The 17,964-nt window shown below is 36.8% G+C and overlaps 1 protein-coding gene across 18 annotated transcripts in view; it reads left to right on the top strand.

The window, feature by feature from the left end:
* The window catches only part of ABI3BP (ABI family member 3 binding protein), a 152,404-nt gene that overhangs the window by 68,141 nt on the left and 66,299 nt on the right, over positions 1-17,964 (top strand). For 10 of the 18 annotated variants that reach the window (XM_051622076.1, XM_051622117.1, XM_051622092.1 and 7 more), the window contains 11 exons: positions 1,759-1,833; positions 4,045-4,116; positions 9,234-9,296; positions 10,351-10,416; positions 10,696-10,761; positions 12,327-12,401; positions 13,496-13,570; positions 14,541-14,615; positions 15,471-15,548; positions 16,086-16,160; positions 17,375-17,440. In XM_051622076.1, the coding sequence (XP_051478036.1) occupies positions 1,759-1,833; positions 4,045-4,116; positions 9,234-9,296; positions 10,351-10,416; positions 10,696-10,761; positions 12,327-12,401; positions 13,496-13,570; positions 14,541-14,615; positions 15,471-15,548; positions 16,086-16,160; positions 17,375-17,440 (786 nt within the window). The remainder of the gene's footprint in view (positions 1-1,758; positions 1,834-4,044; positions 4,117-9,233; positions 9,297-10,350; positions 10,417-10,695; positions 10,762-12,326; positions 12,402-13,495; positions 13,571-14,540; positions 14,616-15,470; positions 15,549-16,085; positions 16,161-17,374; positions 17,441-17,964) is intronic. The other 8 variants (XM_051622084.1, XM_051622059.1, XM_051622176.1 and 5 more) reach the window with 6 other exon arrangements.

Raw genomic sequence — 17,964 nt, 5'->3', positions numbered from 1 at the left:
TTCATTTTCCCCTTTCTCTCTCACTCACCATCACACTGCCCACCCCAAAGCAGCTGGCATCCTTGTCGTCATCCATGGAGAGTATGAAGACTTCTTGATGCAGCTTGGCTTGCCAAAGCACTTGCTACACTTGTTCTGCCAGTGTGTTGTTTGATTCCATGCTTTTTCCATTGCTGATGGGCATTTTCTGCAGGGACTGTGTGAGAGCTTGCCTAGAGAACGTCTGCACCTTGCCTTCAGCTCCATTCCCCTGCTCGCTGGTGCTTTGCTAGTTGGTCTTCCTGTCTCTGACACGTTTGAGTGTGACAGTGTTCTTAAGGGGCAAATTCCATCTAGCCTGGCACCAGAGGAGATCACTGCAGCTCAGCTGCACAGGGTGTCCTGGTCCAAGAGTGCAACTTCTGGTTGCTTCAGCACTGACTTTCAAAGCGGCTGGTTCTCATCTGCCCACACCTTTACATTGCCATCACCTGGAAATGGAATGCTCTGCTCTACTGCTGCTTCTGAGGTCATGTTAGGGTTTTAAGATTGAGGCTTCTTTTCAGCTTTGGTGAATCACAGCATGCTCCTTCCAGGTTGAAAACACCAGCAGCCTTTGGTGCCTGGTGGTGCTCCCGACCTTTTCTGGTAACGATGTTTCTTGCAGCTCCGGTAGCAATGCGAGGTGGGAATTGTCCCGAGGGATACTGGTTTGCTTTTAGCTGAACTGCTGCTTCCCCTGGGCCTCCACTGGGGTGAAGCATAAGTGTAGAGATTCAATGTCCATACACAAATGCCGTATGTGAAAAGCTGTATTTACTTGAGACATTGAACATGGCACTTACCTTAGAATCATAGAATGCCGGTTTGGAAGGGACCTCAAGGATCATCTGGTCCAACCTTTTTCAGTAGGGATACAGATTGGATGTGATGGCCCAGCACTTTGTCAATCTGAGTCTTAAAAGTGTCTAGTGTCAGGGAAAAATTCTTGATGGCAATGGATGGAATTGTCCATGATGATAGCTTCCTTCACAACAGCAGTTGTCTAAGACCAGTCTTGTGTCCTGGCAGTATTTTTTGTCTCAAGAAGTAACAGCAGCATTATGTAAGCAGGCTGGTAAGCTTACAGACCTGAAGTTCAAGGTTGAAAGTGTAAGGAACAATATTAAGTGTCTTGCTATCTCATTATAGGCCTTTTGTCTGTAGCAAACTTGCTTTCCTATCAGCTGAGATATGCCACACACTTCAAAGTCTTTTCCAGGGAAGTTATATTTCTTGACTTGTATCATTTAAAGGGCTTTTCTTAGCTGTCTTGTTTTTACAGTGGATAGCCAGATACTTGTAGTTATGACAAAACATATAAATATGACTGGGCTAAGGCTTTCTCTTTTGCTCTCTCATGATGTTGTCTGGATTACTTCTTGCATTCTTCTATTTTTTTGCCACTTTTAAAAATTTTGTTTGTTTCAGTATCATCATCTTGTAAATTCACTTTCTCTTTTCCTCCCTGTGCCAACTGTTCTTGCACTTTTTCAGTCTTACATTCCTACTAACCTCATGGGGTTTTTTCCATACTGTTTGTCACTTTCCATTTAATTTTTTGCATCATATTTTTCTGATTCTATACGATTCTTCCTTTAAAATTTTTGCTTATTTAGAACAATATATTTCTATGTTTCTTAAATTCTTTATTATTCAAACATTAAACCACTGAGCCCATGGTTGCAGATGATGCCATTCAGGTATCTTTTAAATAATAAGCCACAACTTTTTTTTCAGCCTCATATGACTTTCTCCATGTTACTTCCACTCCCCGAACATCTACGTCTCCAAAAATGTCAGAGCACAAGACTGGTAAACGGCATTTTTAAAATTTCCAATACTTGATCTTTCTTGGCATTTAAGTAGTACTATTCCAATTTTTGTTATTTGCCCTGGCTTTTTAGTGTTGTCTTTCATGTTATTTGTTATCATTTCCAATGAAGCCTCAAGTGTGATCTGGCTATTTCAGGGTAGTATCATATTACGGAAGGGCTGTGGGGGAGAATATGGGGCAGAATTTAGCAGATGAGAGAAAATTATTGAGCTTTGAAGAATTTTGGTTTGTCAGTACTAATAAATATTCTTTGGGGAGGGAATGTTTTGTCTTTAGTTAGCAGACACATTTTAAAGAGATTTGTTAGCTGAAAACTGGTTTCATGTTTTCATCCATTTTGTCTACTATTCAAAAGACTGCTGTAGTACAGCATTTTGGTCTTAAAAATTATTTTTATAGTTATTCCTGCTAGTAATTTGTTCTTTCTCCCTGTGTATTTGCGGAGAACATGGTTTTTAGGCAGAATATGTGCATTTGTATTTGAGCATGAGATTTTTCTCAGAAACTGATCATAAAAACCCAGAGTTGCTATGAGGTTCTCATCTGTGCTTCTGTTGATGCTAGGGTGATTTAAATAATTGATATTTTATTACATCTTAATATCAAACATGATTTCTGTTTCTGGGGACCAACTTCAAAATCAATTGTCTTGATTCTGCAGTATGCTATACTGAGACAACAAAGCAAGCATATACAAAGCTGGCTTCTGAACAAAAAATAAGCTGAAGCTGCTTCTCCCTCTCCTCTGTATATATTTACAAGTGGTGTTCAGTATCGTAAGGTTAATAATTATAAAACTTACTATTCCTGTTTCCGTGAGTCTTATTTGTTAAATTTTGGTCAGTGTCCTTTTTATTTTCTTATCACAGATAAATTTAGAAAAGTCTTAGCTTTTATCTGTTGCAGAGTTCACCCTGAGCACAAACACAATGCAGCTGTGTTAATATTCCATGGGTGGTACTGACAGTTAACCTGCCTCTGCGTGAATGCAATATTTTTGTTTCCTTGTAAAGTTGAGAAGTCTTAATTTATTCAAGGTAATTTCAGTCAAATCAAACTATCTTCATTAGATGGAAAACTTGTAGCAGCAAGTCGAAGGTGACCTTACTGCTCTCTGTGGCATGTTCTCTCAGAACATCACTCTTGATGTAAAGAATCAGGCTACTTAGATTGCTTGTTTCTTGTCCTTTGACTTTAACCACTCATGAGTGGTTTTTAATATCAAGAGTACCTGCTCTTCAGTTTTTCATATACCACTCTCCACATAAATAGACCATGTTTCTTTCATGCCAGCTACACGATTTTTCTAACAAAAATTGTGATTTTTAGTGATCTGGTATAATCTGTTTTTGGTAGTGTTTTTGCATTTGTGTTTTCATTAAAATATTGTCATAAAAACACCATGTTGTTTTTAATCCATTTTCCACCCAGGAATGGTCTTCCTCAATAATCCTTTGAGGCAGTTGCAGGGAAAATTCAGTCCCTGGGCAAAATATGAGTTTGTTGACTATGTTCAGGAAAGTTATTTGATACCACCTGTGTGAAGACTGTCTGCCTCAGTATCTCAATAATTTTGCTGTTTTGTTAGCTGTTTTGTTAGCTTCCCAGAGACCAGCTTTGAACAACATCTTTCTTACCTGTTAGCCAGATGTATAGCAATAGGTAAACAACACATATTTGCATTATATTTTTCACTTTCTCATCACTGGCCTGGACTGCAGTAAGACCAGAAGTCATTATCTGTAAACAAAATGTGTCTCTTGTTTTCTTGTGCAATACTTTCATGTCAGCTATTTCTTTTTACTAGCAATTAGAAAGCATTCTGCTCAGACTAAGTAACAGAGAAACATGCTTGTGTATTACTTTAAGCAGTTTTATGTATGTTTCGTTCTTATTAGAAATTTTCTTTACCTAAGCTCTTCAAAAGGATACAAATTCTGTGTCTTGGAAATGTAATGGGTCTATGAATACCACTCTGATAAGAATAATTTTGTATCCATATCATAGGAGAAATTGGCTTGGTTTTCTTCTGTCATTGATCCTATAGCTGCCTCTCTGGCCATATATGGCCTCGATTTTTATTTGTAAAATTGTTTCCTTTTACAGAGCAGCTTCTGCCAGCTAGGTACGGTGGTATTTTAGCAGCTTTGATGGCACTTCAGATTTTAAAACATGGATTCTCTTTTCAGCTTCTGATGAAACACAGACTATTTCTTCAAGATACACACTGTTTGCTATTCCAGAAATCCCAACAAAAACTGGTAATGAGATTTCTTGAAAACTTAATTCTATTAGTGTTAGGAATTCTCAGAAGAAATGTCCCTATTTTTAATTGTATTGTTAATTGATATTTCTTTACCTCAGAGTTAATACTATTACAGGGAAAAGGTGGTGCATTGCTGCATTTGGGATAACAAAATTGGAATAGTAGGCTTTTAGAATTATAACAACACGAAATAGTGGAGCATTACAGTTTGGATTTTGGGGTTTTTTTGTCATTTCTTATTACACACAGATTATAATTTTTCTTAAAGTTTAAATGATGGGTGTGACTCAGATGGTTATTGTTTATTTGTACTTTGATTGAACATTAGTTTATTCATACTATAATTGCTTTTTTACATCAATATTTAGCCTGTCCTGATTTGACAAAAATGCCATATCAATAGATTCCCTGAAATCAGTACAACTACCAGCAGCCACCTGTGCATAGTTATTCTAAATAAATAAATAGCAGTACTTTGGTCACTAATAATACTCTGGTTTTACAGAATAATTTCTCTAAAATCTTTTGTTTCCCAATTATGATTACAGAACTTGTGATAAAGGGTTATTTGACAGGTGTAATTTGAACATGATTTAGGTTTGGTGTTTTTACAGTAACTGCTCAAATTTGCAACCTGTTTTATTTGACTCAAGTAAAGTGAAACTGGGTAAATGGTTATGATGTTTTCTTAATGTCTAATATGATACCTTCTCTTACAAGCACCAATGTCTTTTCTTTTACTGGCTTCTGCTTGTGAAAGCTTACTTTTCAGCCTTATTTCAGATTTTAGGATAAATTCTAAAGTCTCTCAACAGTTTATGTCTTACACAACACATACATAGTGTGGTTAGCTTAATATTCATGATTCTGACAGTTTCCTGTCTGTCTGTGAATGGAATGGTTGCTTTCCTTCTAAAGCTGAAATTTTTATATAGCTTCATGTGTTTAATATTGTTTGCACTGTGAGTGTTCATTTAACATTTTTCTTTTCAGCATCTAGCATACTTCATTTCACTGGTTTTGTGACACTGGTTGAGGTAGCTACCACATACTTTTGTTATGCAGTGAACTGTTCCCACACGACTTTTTAAAATGCAGGCTAGCTGGATTTAATGTGTATCCCACATTGCATAATGGTTTTACTTTGAATTAAGCCCTGATTCATCCCCTTATGCTTAATTTCTAATGTGAAGCAATTCAGTATGAAAGTAACCTTAGGCATTTGCAGCCTCCTATTTAGAAGTCTTGTTTAGAACATCGAAACTAATGTGTAGGGGAGAAGCAATTTGCTGTCACCTGGCCTTGAAGTAAATGCCTCAAAAGTAGATGTTATATAAAACCTGGGAAAAAAAAACAACAAAAAAACCCCCACAAAACAAAATAAACACCCCCCCCAAAAAAAAAAAAACAACAAACACAACAACAACAAAACCACCAACACAACAACAACATAAGACAAAGATCAAAGAACGGTGTAAGTTACTGTGTATGCACAAAAAATCTAAAACATAAGCCTTTCAGACCTGCTAATAACGGGCCAAAGATCACTCTGTCTAAAGACCGATCTCACTCATTGTCTCAACATTGTTTTCATCTTTGATCTTAGCTACTCAGGAATCAGGCCTGAAATTCACATCTCATCCCTCCATGGGAACCAGAGGGAGCATGATGGGTAACTACCATATAATTCCATTAGCTTTTCCATCCCTTGCCATCACTTCCATTGGCTGTGGAAAGTGCTTAGATCATTCACACATTGCTTTGAAGACAACTTGATGCTAGGATTTTTTTTCTTTCTTTCTTTTTTTCCCCTTTCAACTCAGCCATTTCTGTGTAGTCAAAGATGAAAAAATGTACAATGAGTAAATAACAGTCTACAGAAAGACCTCTTCTAGCATATGCTGACTTTAGTTTTATTCTGTTAGTTGTGATTTTCTTTCAATAATAGATACTTAAAGAAGAAAAAAAAAAAAGCCAGTGAGAAGAATTCTGCCTAGCATGAGGTACCAGAATTGAACCTACATTATTACACTCCAGCTTCAGTGTTTATGTAACACCTCATTTCACAGCTGATCTCCAGAACTGCTCCCATCTTGCTTGATCTCACATCAGTGTTGTCTTGAGCTGCCCAACACCTGCTGTGCAAATATTGTGGCTTTGAAGTCACTTCTTATTTTAAGTCCAGATTTTCTTTCAGCTCTTGATGAAAAACAGCATATTTCTTCAAGAATTGAAACATCTGGCATCCAAGAAATGCCATCAGCTGTACCCAGTAATACTTGAAAATGTGTTTTTATCTAGAAAGCCTCAAATACATTCCATTATACTTTTGGTATATTGTTTGCTGCGTTGGACATTAATTAGAATAACTGCACAATTGTCAAAATTAATCTGCTCTCTCAAATACCAGACCAGCTTAGGAAATTTTTTATGCTGCTTTTAAACAGTAAACACTCTCTTATAATTCTGCTCTACATTCCTAATACATTTACAAGTATGTATTGCTGTGCTTGATGATAACAGGCTTTTGCATCTTACTACATGTAGTACTGTTCTCTTTTTAAGTTGCAGTACTGCAGATGTGTAAGAGTGAAAGTTAATACAAGTTTTGCTTAAATCCCTGAAAGAAACTCTTCTAATGGCTGAAAGTGTTGAGTAAATCCCATAGATGTAACAGGGTCAATAGCAGTAAATACGTAAGATTCAAAATAGTCAAGAATGCACCATTAATTCCTTTAATTTGAATGTATTTAAAGCAGTTATCTCAGTTTGACATTTCTTTGCCAATGAGTGAGACAGCCTAGGTCCAAGACTAATAGAAATGAAAACATGCTTATGACATATACTGCTGTGTTGCTGAAGTACAACATTCTAAACTAAATTGCACAACATTGTTTCAATAGTCTCTTTAATTCCAAACTGGTCTTGAGCTGGCACTGCTTCTACTGTTCTACCATTCTTCTACTTCCTGTGTTCAGAAAATAAATTAAAACTTACCAATGTCTTAAAAAATGACACAGAACAAATGCAGTTTTAGCAGTGCTCAAGATTCTGCTTATTTTACGATCGTTGCAAAAAGAAATATTTCATTTCCTTTCAATAATGACAATTCCATCTGAAGTTTTATTTCAAATTGTTGCCAGAACTCCCTTGCAGTAAAAAGTAGATTAAATGGATATTTGAGAGGAAATTTTTAGTAGCTATCCAACTGCCTGTACTTGCAGGTTAATGGCAAAGCTTGTAGATTCCAACCAAAGACTCATAAAATCATGACATGGAGATGAGTAAAATTTTATGGATTTATTCTTCAGAGGTATTAATCAGTATTTATCACTAATATATCTTCCATACTGAGCAATAACTTAAGATCAAGTCTCTTAACAGAAAATTTCAGTACTGGTTTTCTGTATATGGATATAATAGCACATCCAAATTAAAATATTTATTCTGCAAGCTTTGCCTGTAAAGAAAGTTATAATGCACTCTTTTCAAATCTGATGGATGAATTTTCCAGTGCTTACAATATATGGAAGAAACATGTTGGATCTGGTCTGGAATTCAGCATAAAAAATTTCCATGCAAAGATAAGTCCCAATTTCAAGGGGAATTAAAAATGTGATTGAAAGTGATAAAGTTTAATTAACATATTCTAGGCTTGGTATGAGATGAGAGCCATTAGCATGTATAGTTGTTTGCATTTAAAAGACTGCGTTGAAATAGCCTAAGGAATTTGGTTTATAGTTCTGCATGTGTGTGTTGCAGAGAGGAAGAAGCGGGAGAAATAAAAGTGATTAGGAGGATATTTCAACTAATGAGAAGTGAGGAACTCCAGCTGCGCAATGAAGGCTGGAGTGAAATACTTGTTTGAATGTTATTCCCTGTGGAGTGGGTTCCTCTATGATCTTAATGATCTCTTTTAAAAACCTGTGCTTAGTTGGTCACTTGTTCATTAGTTGTTCCAAGAAAATGTTTACTTGTTGAAGTTCTTCAAGCCTTCATTTCTTGAAGACTGATTAATAACTTCATATTTATTGTGCTCTATGGAGCTACATAACACACAAAATTAATGTGGTTATTCAGGTAATGAACAATATTTTCAACTCAGACTTACTTTCTCCCTTTAAAACTGCAGTGTTACCACTTGTGCAGAGACTCCCTATTTGAAGATTATTTTCATATTTGATTTAGCTACATATATCTTTTAGTCTATATCTTGTAATTTTTGGAAACTAGACAAACAGGAATAGGTAAGCAATGTGGGTTTCCATTTTAGTTTTCATCCTTTTTTCTGCTGTGAACACCTTCAGGTGTGATTGCTTCTAAGCCTAAATGTCAAGCCTGTTAAAAAACAGGTTTGTGTCAATCACTTCTTCAGCAGCAGCTAGAAAGTTTTTTTGGTACAAAGTGCTAAAGACCCAGTCTTTTATACCAGCTTGTAACTATTTAATTTTTGTGTTGGTATAATTTAAACTCCAGAAAGAGTAAAAGAAAGTGAGTCTTAAGAGTTTTAGATAGGATCAAATATTGGATTCTGTTACCACCATATTGGGCTGCATATCTTCCTCTTTATTCACATAATACAGAGAGGACTTTTAAGCATTCAGTATCTTGCTTGTGTTTGCATCTACATTACCTTAAACAACGCAACTTGTGCTGGGTAGTATGTTGTGTTATCCCAGCAACAGTGAGATTCTTCAGCATTTTAAATCCAGATTTTCTTTTCAGCTCTTAATGAAACACAGTTTCACAATTCATGTCTAAAGCATCTGGAGTCCTGGAAATACCATCAGCCCAATCTGATGGTGACATTTCTTGCCAACTGAGTGGTCTTGACAGTGAGGAATTAGCAGAAGACTTAGTGCTGTGCTTTTCATGAAATACTGGTTTAATTTTCCTTATTTTGAGGATAAGAACAACTGCAGGATAAAAATTCTGTCCTGGATGCTACTTTCATTTAAGGTGTTCTTTGGAATGCTGGATTACGATTTTTTCAAATTTGTAATTCACTGATTGTAATATGGGCTTTATTGATTTAAAACTCTATATTAACACTACTTTGAAAAAAACTGTTCATTGGTAACATCTGAAGACAGTCTTCTGGTTTAATCTTAGTTACTCGGAGACCAAAGCTGAAAACTACTTCTCCTTACCATGCTAGCCGAGGAACAGTGAAGGGTAAATGTAATATTTCAATTTTTTCTTTTCCCCTGCAATCACTTAACATAATATGCATCTGCTGTGAGTAATACCTAGGTTTGTTAATGCACTTTGACTTTCAAAAACACTTGCTGTACTAACAGTGTGATTACAACATTTAAACCTATGCTTTTTCCATCACTTGAAAAAATCCTTTTTGCAGACACAGCTAGCAAAAAGAATTTGTCACACGTCTGTGTGCCTCTAGATGCAGCCTTTATCTTGAAAATTGTTCCTAGATTTAAATATTCCACTATAGCGGAAACATATTTCCTCTTAGTCTTGCTATTAATGTGGTATAGCTGTCTTATGGACTCTTTGTGGGACATCAATTATATTTTTCCTCTTTTGTTTCCCTAACCTGAGCACTGAAGTTCAAATGTAAATGAATAGGCATGTTACTTAAGGGCTTAGAGACTAACCTAAAAGAAGAATGTGAGTTTCACGTCATAGGGAATGGTGAGGGGTTTTATGGGAATGGTGTGGCCTGATGTAGTCTGTTCTTATAATGAGACCAACGAAAAAAAAAAGTAAGACAATATCTTCTGGACAAACCTAGTGAACTTCTGGAGAGCTGGAGTTCTGACTGGGTATTGAAAGGATAATTTTGATTTTATTCCTTCATGCTGGAATAAGGCAATATTTAGTATTTATAGTTGCTTGCATTTGGGAAGTGCCCAACACCTGTCATCTTGAATTCTGAATCCAAAGATGGGTCTCTTGGCTTCCATGTTCCCTCTGCTATGACTGTTGGCAACTTTCAAAAAAAAAGTAAGGACTGCTTTTGGTGCCTAAATCATTTAGCCGTTTTTCTGCTGACGGAGAGCCATTTAGCTACTGAGTTTCATTTGTGTTACTTGCAAAGGTGGCAAAAAGGTTGCCTGCTGATTTGATCAGGAAGCCAAAAGACAATGCCAGAAAAGGCATGGTTTGCTTAAACATGGACATTTGGGGTGCTGTGAGCTGGTGCTGCTTGTACTGCTGTGGCAAAACTGTGGGGATATCTCAAGATCGTTTCCATGTCTGATTGTAGCAAGGCAGAGACCAGACCTGGAATCCACCAGAATTGCTTCACCAGAAACCACAAGGACTGTGATGGGTAAATAGCCAGTGATTCCCTTCCTATCTTCATTACTTTGGCCACACTTTTCTCTGCAGCCATGGGCCTGGTCAGATGTTTCGATGTTCTGAAAAGTGTATCCAAACTGCAGTTGGTCCCTTATGCCTCCTTATTAGCAATGGCTGCATTTGTAGGCTCTCTGCTGCCTTTCCTGGGGTTCCACTTCTAGGCTGACTCTGTTCCCACGGGCTCCCTTTACCACCCATGCAACAAGAGTCTGTCTGAGGACCTGAAGGTGGTTTTTGTGTTTGATCTTAGCTACTCGAAGACCAAGGCTGAAGTCCACCACTCCTTCCTCGCTGGCAACCCAGCAAACTGTGATGGGTAACTACCAAAAAACCTTCTCTTTTCATTTTCCCCTTTCTCTCTCACTCACCATCACACTGCCCACCCCAAAGCAGCTGGCATCCTTGTCGTCATCCATGGAGAGTATGAAGACTTCTTGATGCAGCTTGGCTTGCCAAAGCACTTGCTACACTTGTTCTGCCAGTGTGTTGTTTGATTCCATGCTTTTTCCATTGCTGATGGGCATTTTCTGCAGGGACTGTGTGAGAGCTTGCCTAGAGAACGTCTGACTGCACCTTGCCTTCAGCTCCATTCCCCTGCTCGCTGGTGCTTTGCTAGTTGGTCTTCCTGTCTCTGACACGTTTGAGTGTGACAGTGTTCTTAAGAGGCAAATTCCATCTAGCCTGGCACCAGAGGAGAGCACTGCAGCTCAGCTGCACAGGGTGTCCTGGTCCAAGAGTGCAACTTCTGGTTGCTTCAGCACTGACTTTCAAAGCGGCTGGTTCTCATCTGCCCACACCTTTACATTGCCATCACCTGGAAATGGAATGCTCTGCTCTACTGCTGCTTCTGAGGTCATGTTAGGGTTTTAAGACTGAGGCTTCTTTTCAGCTTTGGTGAATCACAGCATGCTCCTTCCAGGTTGAAAACACCAGCAGCCTTTGGTGCCTGGTGGTGCTCCCGACCTTTTCTGGTAACGATGTTTCTTGCAGCTCCGGTAGCAATACGAGGTGGGAATTGTCCCAAGGGATACTGGTTTGCTTTTAGCTGAACTGCTGCTACTCCTGGGCCTCCACCGGGGTGAAGCATAAGTGAAGAGATTCAACGTCCATACACAAAAAGCCATTTTTTACTGAAGACATTGGATGTAACACTTGGCAACAATGTGTGGAGATGTCCATGGCAACATCTTCCTTCACGTTGGCACTTGTACGAGTCCAGTCCTTTGGCCCCTCAGGTTTTTTTTGTCCCATAAAATACCAAAAACATCATATGAGCATACTAATAAACCTACAGACCTGAGGTCAAGTGCCAGTAAAAGTGTCATTAACTCTATTAACTTATTCTTCCCATTTAGATGCAGTTGAATCATAGATTCCCACATGTGCTGATCATGTTTCTTGATGTCTTAGTCTAAGTGGTCGAAACTGATTCTGACGTGTGCTTTTGTGGCACCAGAGAAATATTATTTATTTTTTTTTTAGTCAGCTGAGTGTTACTGATTTCAGGGTCTTTTCCAATTATGCTGCAATTCTTGCCTGTATTAATCCTTTCAAACTGAGTTTTTGGATGTCATTTTCCATCCTGCAAGTCATAAGCAAGTATTTCTTTGCCTTCCACCTTTTTTTTTTTAGTTAATTTTAATGTTGTTTTCTTATTTTTCCATCATATTCTCTGATGTCTTTGAATATTTATTTGTATTTCTTGCGACAGCTTCTTCATCATTTGCCTCACCAGTGCATCCTCACATATTCATTTGGAAAATCCATTCCATGCACATCCATTTTATTCTCTGAAGTCCTTAGTTCCATAGTAACAGGTTGTTCAATCTATAGATTCAGATGATGCCAAAGAGAATTGTTTTGTTTTGTTTTGTTTTCCAGCTTCACTGGACTCTCTTTGTATTACTTGCCTCTCCCAAACATCTGCATCTGCAGAAATATCGAATATAGAAACGGGTAAATTGTGTTTATGATACTTCCATACCTTGGGATTTGCTTTTGCCTCAGGGATGTTACAGTCACAGGCTGTTTGCTCTCATCGCTGGTATTGCCTGACATGGACTTTTGTCTGCAGTATTTAGCAGTAAGGCTTTGTAACTGAAAGATGTTATTCTGTGGCATAGGACCAAATAAAAAAAACTGCAGGAATCAATATTGGTTCAGGTGATTTTAATTTGCTGAATGTAAGCATAACTAGCTATATGGAGTCATTATCAATTATGAAGATATATTCTTGACTGGGAAATTTTACCCCCAGGTGATTTTTTGTTCGTCATATCATAGAAATTATTTTGCCAGTTTTATCCATTGCTAAGCATTTTTTTCTAATTATGTTGTTGTTTCACCTTGGATTTTTTCTTACTGGAGTCGTAGCTATCTGAGATGAAATTTGCATTCATAGCAAAGATAGGAATGTGTGCGTGATGAGGAGGAAAATTACCCCAGAACTGACAGTCAGTGTTTCAACAATATAGTTTTGACTTTTTTACCTCAACTTCTGGCTCTTTAGTATATCACAGAAGTTGTGTTTATTTGTTATTTCATGTCAATTATATAAAATATCAGAATTTAATTTAAATGAAAAATTGCCTAGTGTGTAGTATATTAAAACCTATAACTCAAAATACTTGCATCTGCTAAACTGAAACAAGCAAAGTATTGGCAATACTGGTCTGACTTTATTAGCATATATTTTATAAGTAAAGTACATTTTTAAAGTTCATATTAGCATGTATTTTAAGTATGTAGTTCTCTTTCTAGAGGTGCAAGTGACTTAAAACATTACATGTGACAGATCAATTGACCACTGTTAAGTCTGTCTTTAGAGGGACTGCAGTTTCTGTCAGGTTGTGTCTGTTAGGTGCAGGTGACTTTTTCAAAACTTTGAGGTTTTGTTCATTTCTTTTCAAGCTGGAAATCCTTTGAAACTGCATTGTAGTGCCATCTTATAAAGCAATGTGAAGCAATCTTAATTTTTCTGATCCCACCCCCACCCCTATTTCTGCACATACATGAATCTGTCTCTCAGGGTTATTTACATTTTTCTGCAGTTACAAGCTCAGCTGACCTGGAAAAATCTCTGCCTCCACTTCCCAGAACACCTCATGTGCTATCAACAACTATGGGTAATAGTTATGTATTAGCTTTTCAATTAAACCACTTTGGGGTTTTGATAGCAATTTTGGAAATTCTATTCAGCCCTGATATTTTGGTCATCTGCCATAGTTGTCTTCTGCTTCAGTTGTGGTCATCAGTGTAGACAAAATACCCTTTTCTGTATGACACCTTGTGCTGACTGCTGAGAGACTCAGCTGATAGTGTTTCTCATCTTCCGTTTGTCTCTCAAAAAGCTGATAGGTCCATTGTGTGATGTACTTAAAAGAAGTAACCTTGTTTTTTTATTATTATTAGTAATAATAATAATGTGTAAAGCTTAACAAGAATCTTAAAATTACTTGTTTGTTTTTTTTTTAATTTTTATTTCAAGCTTAAGTGTTTTACTTTTGGATGGATGGATCCTGACATTTATAGACTCTATATTGTTTATGCCAGCACTGTAGGCTTCTTTTCCACCATTTCTTACTGTTCAGTAATATTTTTTTACTTTATTTTACCTTTGTGTATGTATATGTACAGTGATTATACATTAAAATTCACTAACAAAATCTTGACAGAAAACAAACGAGTGAAGAGAATGAAGACAGTCTTTTTACAGAAATGTATTTGCAGTGTTTTTAGCTTTGTAGATTATATTTTTTCTGCCTTTCTTTTTTTGAGTGCTTTATGCTTAAAACTGTGGTGTTAGAAGTTCTTGTATCTTCCTATTTCTGTGTGGCTTTAAACTATGTAGACCATAGCATCTAAAGTCTTATTAGCTTTGGTTGGCTGACACTCTAGTTTTAGTTGTTATTTTAACCACTATTACTCTAAACCAGCACTGCTCCATTGACAAGGTAAGAGATGCGTACTGTGAGCGAACATTGCAAATGAGGCATTTTGTAACCTGTAACATTTTTATGTTTGTTCTGATAAAATAAAAATGCTATGTAGAATTAATAATCATGGATACTGTGACCTTTTTTTTTTTTTTTTTAGCTTTCAGTGCTATTCAGCCTGTTGTTTCAAGCCCTGTGACACCTAGTAAGCCTGAAATAGCAGATGCTGGACCAGGTACCAATAATCTCTACCTAGTTCTTAATTAAGTAGCTCAAACCATGCTCTAAAATTCACTGAAAAGAGTATACTAGTAAACTCTTTCAGTGCACATTTGGATTTGACCCTAACACATCAATTTTGAATTTTTATTGCTGTCAGTGTTTGAAATTGGTGCTTTTTCAGACTTACAATGCAAATGGCAACTCATAGTCACGTGATTTTCCTTCAGTATTTTGAAAAATATGCTACATAGATAATTGAGAAAATATTGTCTAGTAGCTCTGATTAAAATACTGTGATGTATGCTGTAGGTGGTATTCTACTGTTGCAGCCATGTAAAAAATATTGAAGAGAGTGTATGCTCAAAAGAATTAAATTGGTAACAATTACAGATACTTGATGCTTTTGGACTGAAACTGTAGTTGGATCAGTTGTCAGCTTTCTACTCCAAATTTTGTACGGTTTTAATTCTGACTGATTGTTCAACACATCCTCTTCATTAAATTCCTACATTTTGCACCATACCATCTCCTGAAGTAATGGACCAAAACTCACGATGTTCAAATGCCCAACTTAAATCTTACTTGTCAGTGGCTGAGATGCAATTCAGTTGTAATGAAGGCAGGAGGAAATTAACATCCAGAATTTCTGCACACCTGAAATGCACTGATTTATAGTCACTGAAGTTCTGTGCAGTTCAAAAGACCGAGTTTCTCTCTAATGTATGCTAAACTGATAAGTGTCCAAGCATTAGTGAGATATTTGTGGTTCTTGTGAAAACAAATTTGGTTTTGCTTATGGAGGAAGAGTTTCTTCCTACTTTCTTCCACTAGCTTGTTATTCTGTTATGACTGTCACCATTTCTTCCAGCAGCAACAAGTGAATCCATGCTGGAATCTTTCACACCTAAAACTTCTCATCCTTTTCAATGGCCAAGGGTAACATTAGGTAATGTTTTCACCCAGTGAAAAACTCTGTGTTTGTTTTAAGCACTTCATGCCATATGAATGCATTTCTTCCAGTGTATCATTTCACATACATCATCATTTTCATTTCTTGTTATGGAGTCTTGTTCTTCCACTGTCAGACTGATTCTTCTTGATATATCTCTGTATGAAAACATAGTTCAGGATGATTTAACTGTTCTCTGAAAAATAAAAGTTGCCTCTTGCATGAGCAACACCATCATCCTTTCATTAGTGCTCTTTCTCTTACTCTGATGCACATGCATGTCTTTGTCTCTGGTATTTGGAGCTTTCATAGTGGAAATTTTAATTGTTTTGGAGATACAAAATCTTCTTCTGATCAAGTCACAACACTGCAATATCATCTCCATTGCACACTTTAAGCACTGATTTCATCAGATGGCTTTGACATTCCATGCTCAGTTGTCTCTTCTTCAATACAAACTTGTGGCATGTGCTGTTTGTTGTGGGAAACCCTTGTTAAACAATTTTTGATTGCAAGCCAAGCTCTTTCTTTCAGCTCCAAAAGAAATACCACTTATTCCCTCTAAACTGAAACCGTCTACTACCTCAGAAGTACAGCATGGAAAACCTGGTAATTGTACACACCGTTTTTATACATCGTTATGCAGAGAGATACATTCACTAAAAATACCTGAGCAAAGCTTCCTCATTATAAAATGGGCCATTTGATGTTGACTAATAAAAAGAATGAGGGTTAAGCACCTAAGTTTTATGTGCCTAAGTTTGGGTCCAGTGATAAAGGCACAAACAAGTTCTCTAGTTTTGTAACCTGTTTAAAGGACTGGAATGGAAAAAACTTCTGAGTGACACAGGATTATATATATATATATATATATATACACACATACACACTTATGTAAACAATCTGTACGATTATTATTTCTATAATCTCTTTTGCCAGTCCCCATCTCCCAGCCATACTGTGGCAAAGATGGCATCTTTGCTAGTCACAACAGTTCATGGATTGAAAGTAAAGTACTACTCATGTGATGAGTAAATCCTCCTGCAGGGAACTCAATGGAATGCCATTTTAGACGAAATAGGAGAGCTTTCTCAAGGTAGAAGGGGAAGCTTTCATATACATGAGATTCATTCTTTGACCATGGAAACACTTTGTCAGGTCTTTTTTTTTCTTTTCTGCCTTTTGATCAAAAAATGTATCTCTGGACTCATTTTCTTCTGATCTGGGATTAAGGTAGATGACTTTACCTCCTTTAGTGATTCAGATACTGGACCAATAAAGATTATGGAGTACATTACTATTGTTCAAAAACTTTTCTGTTTCCATGTCTTACAAACAGGCAGGTCAGTAAAAAGCAGGAGTTGCCTTTGATGTCTTATATGAGTTTCACAGTTGACTACGGGTTCTGATTTAAGACTTTTAGCAGGGTTTTGTCACTTACAAGTTTCTTTGTTGAAATAAATTATGTCATATTTGTTATGACCTGCTATCTTTTCTTCAGTCAAAGCCCTCGTCTGTTCTCCCATAACATAAAAGAAATATTTTGTTGATTGAATCAAACAATGGATTAAAAATATGCTGAGAACATAAATATGGGGAAGGGGCCTTAGAAGCAGACTCTCACACAGCCGTGAGCATAGAGTGTGTAGTTTCATAGAAGTAAAACTAAAAGGAGTGTAGGGTGTTATGCATAAGCGTGACTTAGTTGCTTGTTTATCTAGTCTAGTTAAACAAACCCCCTGAACTATTGAAATGGTAACACTTTTGGCTTGCTGCTGATATATCTACTGATATTCTATTACACTTGAATTTTTCTTTTCTAGCCCCTAAACCGCCAATTTTGGAACCTAAAACTTCTCAGGCTATTGAACAACCTAGAGCAACACTAGGTAATGCATGTTTCTGCAGCTGTCAGTCCTTCATTTTGAAGTTCAAGTCACAGTTTGTGCTGTTGCTTTATAGCTTTTACTATATTTAATAATTTTCTCTGAGAGAGGAAAAAGTTAGGACATAAGCATTCCGAAATTCATTTTCCTAAACTTAGAAGAAAATTAAATTTGAGGGGTTTTCAAAGAGAGTTATTAGTTCTACAGTACAGTAAATTTGGGGGGGCCAGAATTGTCTTCCATTTTGTTTGAGAGTTTTTCTACATGAATACACTTTAACCTCAGACAATCATCAGTAGCCCACTGGAAATACAATTAAAAGGCCAAGTGCAAGGTTAGTATGGTGGGCATTAATCCTAGAACTCTCAATGAAAGATTCCTGTGGCACAGGTAGATGTGTTAATTCTACTGTTCTTTTATTAATCTTTCTAAATGCCAATCTGGCTTTAAAAACAATTCTCAGTCACTTCATATGTCTTGTTCTACTCTTCTTTCTATAAATGTCATATGTTTTTCCACTATGTCTA

The sequence above is a fragment of the Apus apus genome, chromosome 1 (assembly GCF_020740795.1).
Source record: "Apus apus isolate bApuApu2 chromosome 1, bApuApu2.pri.cur, whole genome shotgun sequence".
Lineage (NCBI taxonomy): Eukaryota > Metazoa > Chordata > Aves > Apodiformes > Apodidae > Apus > Apus apus.
The sequence above is the reverse complement of the archived record's forward strand: the minus strand, read 5'-3'. Positions and strand labels throughout refer to the sequence as shown.